This window comes from Pteropus vampyrus, unplaced genomic scaffold (assembly GCF_000151845.1).
Source record: "Pteropus vampyrus isolate Shadow unplaced genomic scaffold, Pvam_2.0 Scaffold648, whole genome shotgun sequence".
NCBI lineage: Eukaryota > Metazoa > Chordata > Mammalia > Chiroptera > Pteropodidae > Pteropus > Pteropus vampyrus.
In genome coordinates this window covers 170,413-182,775 of record NW_011889429.1, presented here as the reverse complement: position 1 = coordinate 182,775, position 12,363 = coordinate 170,413, and the positions used below count along the sequence as shown (strand labels likewise).

Here is a 12,363-nt window from a genome sequence, read left to right as displayed (position 1 = left end):
CCCCCCCCACCCCCAGGAACGGGTATGAGGGAGCCCCTCGCGGCCCGTCACAAATCCGGTGACGACGTCGCTGCGGGCCTCTTGCTGGAGCCCTCACCTGTGTCTGACACGCGCGTCTGTGTGTGCGCATCTACAGACGGAGAATTAACCGCTCAGCAAGCCGCCTACCAGGAGTCAGGCCGAAGCAACTGGACGGAACGCCGCAGGCAGACACGAGTCCTGCTGGATGAACGGCGTCTGTGGTCGCAAAGGCACATGAGCAGAGTCGCCAGGATGTCCGTTATTCCATTCGGAAAGGGGCGGGGGAAACGTCCAGAGTGAGCGGCGGCCACGGCGGATTTGATGGAGCGGCGGAAGCCGGTCGGTTCTCCCAGGGAGAGGACGTGGGGTGGGGACCGTGGTACGCGCAGTCCGGGTAGATGAGCTCAGTCCCAGTGGCCCACCAGCCACTGTCTGTAAGCATGGCAAAGAGGGTGCTGTCACGTGCACCCTGAGCCATGGCCTGCCATGGGCCCGCTGCTTCCTGACCGTGGCAGAAGCCAGCCGACGGCCACCTGACTCACCCGCAACCCACAAGGTCACGCTGGAAACATCCGTCCTACTGTTTTACTCTTTAGGGGAACAAAGCTTCACGTGAGGAACTAACTTCCTTGAAAACAGAACACGACAGAAAAGTAATTTAAATAAAACCCCTGAAACTCAGCTCCTGACATCACAACCAGAAACGGAGCTGTGCGAAGTCGCGACCGCCATGCTTTTCAAAACCGATTTCCGCTTTCGCCTACAACGGGAAAGGTACCGACCTAGGAAGCCGTGTGTCAACGGTGCCGTCGTTCGTCTCTCGCAGCACAGATGTGCACCTTTGCAGCGAGGAGCTCAGCCACCCAGAGGGCCTGCGCTGCCTCCCGCGAGCTCCCCCACCCTGCCTGGGCCTGGAGCCCCTGGCTCGCACCGCACGCCCCAGAAGCTTGTGGACTACAGAAGCTGGGCAGGGACAGCCTCTGCCCCCATGGTCTCTGAGATTCAGGGGAGACCTCACCCCGCCGAAGCTGAGCGTCTCCTCAGCACATATCAAGCATTCAGCCTGCTCATCAGCGTGAGGGTGGGCTGAGGGGCATTTTGAAGCGGCTGTCACTTTTGCTTATCTGTATCATGAAAGACTGATGCATAAATAACAGTGAAGAAGAACTTTCGACGTCGATGTAATTCTTCCACGCAGGTGCGAGGCATCCTGTCCCGGGAGGACGGAAAGCACCTCTGTCATGTAATCCTCCTCCCCGTACGCCTTGGGGTCACGCCCGTCCTGCTACTGCCACGCTCCTAATTACTGTGGGGACATGCACGGCACAACACGTTCCCAAAAGCAACTGTGACTCTCTCTAGTGGCTGCATAATTGCACGGCACGCCCTCGACCTTCAGAGGCCCTCAGGCCGGCACCACGACAAACAGCAAAAGGCAGAGGGGCAGCAGGTGAGAGCCACGCCGTATCCCAGCGAGCCCTGGACCCTGCTTCCAGGAGCAGGTGACAAGCGGACGCAGGCGACCACGGCTGCCCCCTTGGCCAGGAGTCCAGGCCCGTCAGAACCTCCCTCTGGGATCACGACATGCACCTCCCACGAGGAAAAACCCAAAGAACCCTAAGCATGTGCATGACAAGTATGACACGAAAGGCCTCGTCTGGCAGGGCGAACAGCCATAAACAAGCATGGGCTCGCACCAGACTGACGTCTAGACCACGCCAGGAGCTAAATGACTTAACGTGGGCCACTGCTCCCATGTCTCTGACAAGTACCACACCCATGGTGTGGACAGCCGCCAAGGGATGTAGCTCACGCTGGGCGGGGCTCCGGAGGCCTTGCCCCCGGACACGCGGGCCGTGCGCTCACAGGCTGGGCCCTGCTTCGCGGGGTTTCACGGAGACTCGTCTCCCGTGAAGCCAGTATGTGCCTTCCACGTACGCTCTGTGCCCACACTCACTTTACCGCGTGAAACGCCATGTGTCCGAGAGCACAGGCCCCGAGTCAGGCCCGCTTCGCAGAGCGGCCGGGCCCACAGAGGGGTCAGACAGGAGCAGCGCCGCGCCCAGTCCGTGTCCGCTGCTCCCCTGGACCTCGCTGAGCGCGGGCTCCTGCACGCCGCTCTGAACGGCTCGGGGACCAGCTGGAGCCGGGTGCCACCGCCACTGTACTGGTGACCAGACAGCCGGCACCCCACAGAGAACATGGCCTCTCTGAGAGGGGGCTCATACCCAGAAAGTGTGGAGGCATTCCAGAAGAAGGGGACATCCTCAGGAGAAAGAACTCGCTTCCATGTACGTGGTAGGACGCCTGGGCCCCAACGCGCAGACACCCCGACGTCAGAGGCCAACGGACACTACACCCAGGACGCTCAGGCCGCCCCGGGGCTCAGCTCTGACTCTGGGACTTGGCGGCTGGGCAGCCTCAGGCTTGGCCCTTGTCATGACACTGCTTTCGAGATGAATTCCGTGATGAGATCTGAATCGGCCCACGCACGTCTACCTCCACGAATGCACCCACTGTCACCCAACGAATCTATGCAATACGTATACACATATAATCGGTCTTCGTCCCTGATTCCTGGCAGAGCTCCTGAAACCCTGCAGATTTCCAGAAAGGGCCATATTTGGTTATTCGTGATAAGCACTTTCGATCGAACTGAGTCTGTGCTAACGAGGTAATTCTTGGTGGACCCCAGACGTTCAGGACTGGGCCTGGTCACCAGGAAGACAAAGGCAAGATCACAGGGGTGGAACCTGCAGCCCCACGGCCCACCCTCCAGGTCCAATGACTCTGTCCCCAACGGCAGATGATTCAAGCAACTGCACCTGAGTAAGGACCCTTCCATGAAGGCCGTACGACCGAGGGTCTGGAAGCTGCGCCCTGGGCCAGAAGAAGGAACAGATGTCACAGCAGCACCAGGAGCTCCGTCCCGGGCAGCCGGGTTCTGAGTGACCCCCGGGCTGGCGTCCGGGCTCCAGCCCACCGGTCAGCAAGTGGAGACAACCCACCGGGGAAACGCTGTCCCCCGCGTCCCTGCGCAGAGGCCCGAGCCTCACCCACGGGAGCCACGTGGCTCCGCACCCTCACCGGACAAATGCCCCGGCTGCCACACAGGCGGCACCAGCACGAACTGCCTCCGCGTGCTGGGTCTGCATCTGCAGAGCTGGCGGCTAAGCGCCTCATCTCAGCAGTCACGGCACGGCGACAATTCAGAGCAAAGCTGAACGGCCACCGTCACCGGGCGCTGATCGCCGTTGCAGGTGGCAGACACCGCTCGCCCGTGTCCCTGCGTGCTTGCAGAATGAAGGCCGCTGTCCTGCAGGGCAGAAACGCACCAAAGCCGCGAAACCTCCGCAGGAAACCTCCGCGGTCCCCACGCTCCGCCCGCCCGCGCCGCCTGTCCCCAGCTCGGCGCTCACCTTGTCCACGGGGGCGGGGGGGAGGAACCTCCTCGCACACGCGAGGAATATGTCGGGGTCCGGCTTGCCGTTCTTCACTTCGGGGTCGTCCCCCAGCACGACGTGATGAAAGAGGCTGAAGAACGCTTTGTGCGCGCTGGTCTTCATCACGAAGGTGTCGGACCCGGAGCTGGTGGCCACGGCAAAGGGCACGCGGTGCTTTCGCAGATGGTGGATCAGCTTCTCCACCCCTGGGGGGGAGGGAAAGGCTTCAGTGAGGTGCAGGAGGTGCAGGCCACAGGTCTCCCCAAACAGATGCTCCTCCGCCCGTGACCCTGACTTATGCCGCCTCTTCCCAGGACACCCCGGCCGGCGCAGGCTGCCTTCGGAGGACGAATCAGCTCCAAAACGTCCCTACCCAGAACCACACCCGAGAAAACAATTCAGGCCGTGGCCATGTCCACGTGGGTGATTTTACTGGAAATGGCTTTACCTGGGGACCCTCCCATGCTGAGATGTGACCAGGCAGGGCGAGCCTCTGGGGCGCGTGCCCTGGGAGCCTGCGCCAGCGCTGCGGCCGGGCGCGGGGGGTGCACGAGGGTCTCGGCGGACCAGCTTTGCTCCCTGGAGCACTGAGCAGGCCAGGGCTGTGCTTCTCCAGAAAAGCTCCGTGTGCCGCAGAAAGCCACCATCTCTCCTCACTCTGCGGGGGGACACGGCCTCCGCCCACTAGCACCGCCTCGTGAGGGGCGCCAGAATAAAACAGACCTTGGTGACACAGCCAAACATGACAGCACACCTGGGGAAGGGGACAGCCCCCACACTCGTTACCTGCAGGGACCGGGTACAGGGAACACGCAGGACGATGCCGCTACATACAGCGCCAGCTACGAGGGGCTGGTTATCCGGGGTGCGTCAAAAGTAACAGGAGTCACCCACCTTTAACCCACGCCGATTATGACAATGGTAACATCTAAACGCACAGACTGCCGTCTTTATTGAAAACAATATTTAATCTATAATCGTGACTCTTCTAATCACTGCACGAGGGGAAGGAAGTCCCTGCTTTCTCAGCTGCTACAGGAAAGAGTGACAGTCACCTTCTCGAGCACGAAACTGTTTGGTACGGTGACAGAGACCGGATGCAGGGCCCTCTCCAGACAGCGCTACAGGAGTCTCAGAGGGAGGCGTAAGCCCCCGGTCCACCTTCCTCGCCGTGTGCTCGCACGCTGGGCGGAGCTCTGGCTCTCTCTTCCTGGAAGGGCCCCAGTCTGCTCACGGGGACCCACCCTGCTAATCCTTTCCCAAAAGGACACAGTGAAAACACTTCAGAGAATAGAGTAACATCGAGGACTCTGCTGGATGTGAAATTCACAATGCCTGGTATCCAGTCAAGAAGCAGACGAATAGAACCCCAAACCAGGAGAAAAAGTGACCAATAGGAACAAACGCAGAGACGCAGAGATGACAGAATTATCAGATAATGACCTTATAACACAGCTTTATAAGTGTTATAAACACGCCCAAGTTAGAGATTGTCGGAATGAAAAAAATAAAACAAAAAACAAGAGACCCAACCGCATATTTATGGTCTACAAGAAAACTATTTTAAGTATAAATACTCAGGTCACAAATAAAATGACTGAAAACTAGGTATTATGAAACTACTACGCAAAAGACAGTTGGGGTAGCCATATTAAAAACAAACTGGTCTTTAGAATAATGAATGTTAGAGAAAACTAGGGACATTTCATCATGACAGATAAGTCTATCTCTCAACAAGAAATAATAATTCTAAATGTGTACACATCAAATAACAGTGCTTCAAAATACATACAGCAAAAACTAATAGAACCGAATAGAGAACTAGACAAATAGAGAGGTCTCAAACGCCTCTCCCAGTAACTGCTAGAACAAGTAAACAGAAAGTAAGGATACAGCAGACTTCGAGAACACCACCAAGCAACTGAACTGAAGAGACATTTATATAACACTTTCCCCAACAATAGCAGAGCACAAAATACCTTCAAGCACATGAAACATTTTAATGGAATTAAAATAGACATCAATACAAGATATCTGGAAAAATTACAAACATGTGGCTGTTAAACAATACACTTCTGTGTAAGGCACGGGTTAAAGATGAATCGCAAAGGTAATTAGGTGGTGTTCTGGGAGACGATTAGGTTTAGATGAGGTCATGAGGGTGGGTCCTCATGAGCAGACTGGGGCCCTTCCAGGAAGAGGGACAGACGCCACAGCTCGCCCCAGCATGTGAGCACACGGCGAGGAGGCGGCCACCTGTAAGCCGGGAGAGCCTCTCCAGAGCCTGAGCACGCTGACACCCAGGTCTGCGACTCTAGCCTCCAGAACTAGGAGGAATAAACGTGTTTTTAAGCCACCTGGTCTGTGGTTTTTGGTACAGCAGCCCGAGCTAAGACACTCGGGCACATGAAAACAGTATCTCAGGATCTGCCGTGAATCCTGAGAGATACTGGACAGGGTCAGCCTGCTTCCCTCAGCGCACTGGCGAGGCAGGATGGTCTCCCAGAGCAACTCTCAGAAGCTCGTAGCCAGCGGAGCCCGAAGCAAAGGCGCCTCACAGCACAGTCACGCCCCCGTCGCTCTCCAAAGAAGCCCACGAGCCCACGAGGCCTACACGGAGGTCTCCCACTATTTCTGGGGTGCAGTGAGTGGAACACTCCACAGGAATCCCAGAATGTGACTGCATCTGGTAATAGGGTCCTTGCGGGTGTGATTAGTTGAGGACCTGGAGATGGGGTCACCTTGGTCTATGGGAGGGTTCTAAGTCCAATGACTGGTGTCCATCTAAGGAGACGACAAGGGAACATGAAACGGAAGGCCACGTGAAGACGGACACAGAGATGGGAGGGATGTGGCCACGAGCCAAGGGCCTTCCACAGTCTCTAGAAGCTGGAAGAGGAAGGAGCCCTGGCTGGTCTGGCTTAGGGCAGAGCTGGGAGCCTGAACAGTGGAGGCTGTAGCATGCAGTCAGCATTGTCACTGGAGAGTCTCGCATGTCAGTTAGGTAGGCCTCAGCTTTCAGGCCCCAGGGGGTCAGCCCCATACTCCCAGGGACTAGGTGAGCCAAAGTAAGGGTACAGCTCCATCAGTCAGGGTAAGGACACGCCCCTCCGCATCACAATCAGGGTCTGCTTCCCCTGCGGATTGGCCAGGCCAAGGACACGCCCCTCCGCATCACAATTAGGGTCTGCTTCCCCTGCTGATTGGCCAGGCCAAGGACACGCCCCTTACATGATAATCAGGGGCTGCTTCCCCTGCTGATTGGCCCAGGCGAGGACACGCCCGCACAGCACAATCAGGGTCTGCTTCCCCTGCTGATTGGCCAGGCCAAGGACACGCCCCTTGCATGATAATCAGGGGCTGCTTCCCCTGCTGATTGGCCAGGCCAAGGACACGCCCCTTACATGATAATCAGGGGCTGCTTCCCCTGGCAACCAGCCATCCATTCCTCCAATTTAACTTGCTAAATACTTGTGTGGGACACAGCTCTCACCTTGAAAGCATGAAAAAAATGAATGATGTTGAATTAATAACACACCCTCTCCACCAGCAGCCTTCTTTCCTAATAAGCTCAAGGTGACTTCCACAACCTGAACTGTGCTACCAGAAGACACCTTCAGAAAGAAAAGAAACGTCAGGGATTATGTTCTCGTCCACTGTTTAATGCTGGGAACAAAGCACTGAGTGAACGAAATGAACACCTAGATCCCGAAGGACGACTCTGTGTACATTTTCTGGATATAGTCACTGCACCCAGGACTCTAGTCGCTCACCTTTCCGGGGGAATTCAGTTTGGGCTCAGATAAAGGGGAGAAGGGAAGAATGCAGAATGGACAGAAAACAGTGCACAAAGCATGAGCTTTCGGGGTAGGAAGCCTGACGGTGTTATTGGCACTCCTGTGACCGGCACACTGCAGGCAGGAAGCCGGCGGAAGAATGCGTTTCTGGCCCGGCGAGTCTGTGCACCGCCCGCCTCACTGGGCAGTCAGGGCGGCCTCTTCCTGTCAGCTCTCCTCCCTCGGGAGACGTGCAAGGTCTCATCGCTGCGTCTCACCCTAATCCTTTCAACGAGGTCCCTTCTGCCCTCTCCCCTGGTCTGACCCAGCACCCCTGCGTGACCTTCAGGTTCTCTCATCCACCGGAATCCTGGGCTTTTCTTTACACCCCTCGAGCTGTCACAGGCTTTGCTCCCAGTTGTGTTCCTGGTGTGTGGAAATGACCTCATGTTTTCAGAGTCAGACTTTGAAATCATCGATAAGTGCAAGATCAGTACAAGTTAAAACGAGGTCATGCGAAACAGTCTTATGCTAGAGAGCAAGGTTCACAGAATCAAAAAAAAAAAAAATCAAACGGCTCCTTAACCCTTTCACCTGGAATCGGCGAAGAAGGTGAAGAGAAAGAAAAGCAGCCAGGTGACTTCCACAGGACTGACCTGCCTGCGAAGAGCTAGCTCCGGGCTCACTGTTAAGGTGCGCAGTCTGCATGGAATGGTCTGTGACCACCTGTGAAGATGCCTTCTGCACTGGTCGCTGGGAGTACCGAATGAAGACACTGCATTCATGGCATCAGCAGGTAAAATTCATACTAAACACCTGTTAGTATTCTAGCCAGACTCCCAGACCGGCTGGATAAGACACCGTATTTTCTTGGAACTACAGTAGAACACATTTCAAGGGTATCTTAGAATACAGGACAACCATTCTAGAAGGAATGCCCCTTGAAAAGCTTGGGCAGACAAGGAAGGAAAAAAGTTATGTGCATGCTGAACACATCATGGGTGCTTTGTATGTTAAGCAATGAATCAGACTCCAGGGCAAATGTTAACTGTAACGACAAATTTTTAGATTAATTAGAAAAAAAAATCCGCAAATTATTAAAATCAGAAAATAAAAGGGGAGACATTGAAACCAATGCCCCAGAAATATAAAAGATTAAAGATGAATAATATGAAAAAGTGCATGCCAACAAATTGGATAACCTAGAAAAAATGGATAAATTGCTAAGAACATATAACATATCAAGATCACATTAAGAAGAAATAGAAAGCCTGATCAGACCTATAAAAAGTAAGGAGATTGGATCAGTAATCAGAGAAGTCTAGGTCCTCATGGCTTCCCTGGAGAATTCTACCAAACATTTAAAGAAGAGTTAACATCAAAAACCCTCCAAACTCTCCCAACAGACTGAAAACAGGGTATGTTCCCACATTCACTGTGAGGCCAGCATTACCCTGATAAAGCCAGACAAAGACGTTACAGGAAAACTGCAGATCAATACTTTAATACACACGGATGCAAAAATATTCAACAACATAGCATCATACACCATGACCACGTGGGATTTATTCCTGAATGCGGGGTCCGACCTAGGAAAATCAATTCGATATACCATATTAACAAAACGAAGGACAAAAAGCCTATGATCATCCCAAGTGATACAGAAAAAGCATTTGAGAAAACTCAACGCCCTTTAACAATATAAACACCAAAACTCGGACTAGAAGAAAACTTCCTCGAGATGATAAAGGCCACGTATGACAAGCCCTCAGCTGGTGCCACACTCGACAGAAAAAGGCTGAAACTTCTTCTCTGAGCTCAGGAACAAAGTAACAATCTTTGTGTCTGTTGTGTTTGACACAATAGTTGAGTCCTAGTCAGAGAAATTAGGCAAGAAAACAAATTTAAGTCAACCAAGTTGGACAGGAAGACGCGAAGTCATATGTTGGCGCATGGCATGATCTTACATTAGGGAACTAAGGACTCCACACACACGCGACGCCGTTAGAAATAGCGAGCACATTCGGCAACACGGCAGGAGACGCAGCGGCAGGGGAATCGGATGCGTGCCTGTGCACTGACGGCTTGAGAGAAAACAATTCCATTTACAGCAGCGTCAGAAAGGAAGAAGCTCAGCGAAGAACACAAAAGACTTATACGGTGAAACCACAAAACGTTGATGAAAGAAGTGTAAAAAAGATACAAATACATGAAAAACATCCATGTTCTTGGATTGTGAGACTTGATATTGTTAAAATGTTCACGCTATCCGTAGTGGTATACGTATTTGAAGCAATCCGTATCAAAATCTCAAAGGAATTTTTTCAGAAATACAGAAACCCATTCTAAAATTTATATGGACTCTCGAGAGACCCGAAATAGCTGAAACGATATTGAAAAAGAACGATCCTGGAGGCCTCACGCCCATGGTTTCAAAATGGACTAGGAAGGTATAGTCAACAAAACAACGTGGCACTGGCATAAAAGCGCATAAACCGATGGCACAGAACAGAGAACACAGAAGGAAGCCCTCGCGCATGTGGGCGAATGATCTCCAGCAAGGGATCCAAGAGCAGTCAGCGAAGAATGAGGACCCTGTTCAGCGCATCGTGTTGGCGAGACCGGGTATCCACGTGCAAAGAGTGAAGCTGGACCCTTACTTCGTGCCACACACAAAAATTAACCTAAAATGGACTAAGGACCTGGATGTAAGATCTAAAACTACAAAATTCCCAAAGGAAGGGAGGGAGAAAGCCTCATGACGTTGGATTTTGCGACGATGTCTCAGATATGACAGGAAAAGCACAGCCGAGAGCAAAAGCAGCCGCATGGACCTGCGTCACCCTGACAGAGTCCTCTGCGTCTGAGCACACAGCCAACAAGCAAAACGGCAAACTAGGGAAGAGGAGACCATCTTTTCCAGTCATCTATCTGATAAGGGGTTGACAGCCAGAATATTTAAGAATCCATAGACTCAACAAGAAAAAAAACAAATAACCCTATTTAAAAACTGGGCAAACGACTCGAACAGACATTCCTCCGAAGAAGGCATGCGGATGGCCAACAGCACAGGAAACGATGCTGCCCATCACCGGTCATCAGACAAATGCAAATCGAATCCACAGGAGAAATCACTTCACGTGCATTCACGTAGATACTATCAAAAAAAAAAAAAAAGCAGAGAAAGTAAGTATTGCTGATGACGTGGAGAACCTGGAACACTCGTGGCCTGCTGGGGGGAAAAATAAAATGGCGAGCCACAGCGGAAAACAGCACGGCGGTTCCTCAAAAGACTAAAAATAGAATTACCATAAAGCCCAACGATCCGTCTTCTGGACACGTACCCGAAAGAGGTGAAAGCGGGATCTCAGAGAGACACCTGCACCCCATGCTCCCTGCAGCGCTATTGATGACAGCCCCAAAGAGGAAACGGCTGGAGTGTCCATGGACGGATGGACGGATGATGCCAACAGGGAGCGTCCATGCCACAGAAGAGCACTGAGCAGTAAACGGGGGGAAACCCTGCCCCACGCGACACGGACGAGTACTGAGGGCCCGATGCTAAGTTCCCAAGGCCAGGAGCAAAAGGACAAACAGTACGTGCTGCCTCTCGTACGCGGGACCCAGAACAGGGAGTCACAGAGACAGAAAGCGGGTGCTGGGCGCCAGGCGCTGGGGCAGAGGGGCACGGGGGCTTAGTGTCCAAAGGGGACGGTTTCCGTTCTGCAAGGTAAGCGGGGGCGGTGACGGTGACGTAACGTGAGCACACTTCACGCTAGTGAACGTGCACTCAGAAACGGGGAGGCGCTGCGTTTTAACCTACGGGTTTGCCGCTGTGGTTAAAGACAACGGTCAGGATGTATTTCCGCCGTCGCGGCTCGGGGGGTGACTGTGTGCGTGACCGGTGCGCAGGGCGCTGGGCGCGGAGCGACCCCCAGGACCGGCGCCCGCGGCCGGGGTCTCGGGGTTGCGCGCCCCAGGATCAGCACGCACGGCTCTGGGCATGCCGCGCTGCAGGCACGGGCCCCTCCAGGAAATTCTCTGCTCACACGGGACGTTCCATCTGCATCCTGGACCAATGCGGAGATGTAAATAACCATGACCACGACCCAAACTCACAGGCCTTTAAATCCAAGTGCCTGCGGACAATGCAGCTTTTCTCCCTTCTTACCAGGATCCTAAACCGGAGTATTCACCTTTCTTCCCAGAAGAATCTTAAAACAGAAGTCCATTTTTAAGCATTCTTTGGTCCTGTAATCTAGAACATTCTTGATTTCACGTGTAGCAGAAAGAGCAGGCAGTTCAGTTCTGCTCAATCTTGAGTTAACAAGCCCCAAGAGAGAACAGCAAACCGTCTTTCCCACGAAAAATAAGTAAAGACAGGGGTGAGGGCATACAAACAGACACATTAAGAAAGAATGATGCCTTTTACTTAAAAAAAAAATTAAGCTCCTTTGGGGAGATTTACCTGCTTGTTTATCATCAACTTGTTAAAGTTTGACTAGGCGCTGAAACATTAATCCTATACCGCATTTCAGAAAAAAAGGCAAAGCCACCTATTAAACTTTGAAGCAATTTTGTCCTGAATATAATCCTTACATGACACTGAGACACAGGAAATTCAAGCGTGTTTGCCCCTCAGGAAAGGGGAAAGGAAGGTGCCTGATTTTAGGGAACCTCGGCAGGCGGGGCGGAAGCACAGCACGCAAGTCAACCAAGCTCCGCGGGGGCCTGGGAGCCCCAGACAGGAAGAGAGTTTCCACGACATGACAGACACGGACGTGGCAGCCAGGTGTGCCCTGCGCCGACTCGGCCAGCGACGCGCAGCGACACCTCAGCGTGCTCGCAGGGGTCTGGGGACAGTGCGGGCTCACCTGGCAGGAGGCCCGCCGTGGGGAACAGTGCTTCGAGCCTGGCCTGGCTCTCTGCCACCAGCTCCTCCTTGGACATCGGCAGCTGCAGCACGTCTATGATGACCTGGGCCGCCTCGAAGGCCTTCTTGCCCATGACGAGGGACTTGACGTCCCAGCTGTACGTCTTCCCGTAGCGCCCACAGATTTCTTGGAACACCACTGAGTACAGCCGTTCCGTGTCTGCGGGGACAGGAGGGACAGGAAGATGGA

At 53.5% G+C, this 12,363-nt stretch overlaps 1 protein-coding gene across 1 annotated transcript in view; it reads right to left on the bottom strand.

Annotated features, from left to right (window-relative positions):
* Positions 1-12,363, bottom strand: part of LOC105308973 (pseudouridine-5'-phosphatase-like) — a 20,198-nt gene that overhangs the window by 4,002 nt on the left and 3,833 nt on the right. Inside the window, exons 3-4 of the mRNA XM_023525922.1 lie at positions 12,115-12,348; positions 3,441-3,670 (exon numbers count right to left, since the gene is read on the bottom strand). Coding sequence (XP_023381690.1) covers positions 3,441-3,670; positions 12,115-12,348 — 464 coding nt within the window. The remainder of the gene's footprint in view (positions 1-3,440; positions 3,671-12,114; positions 12,349-12,363) is intronic.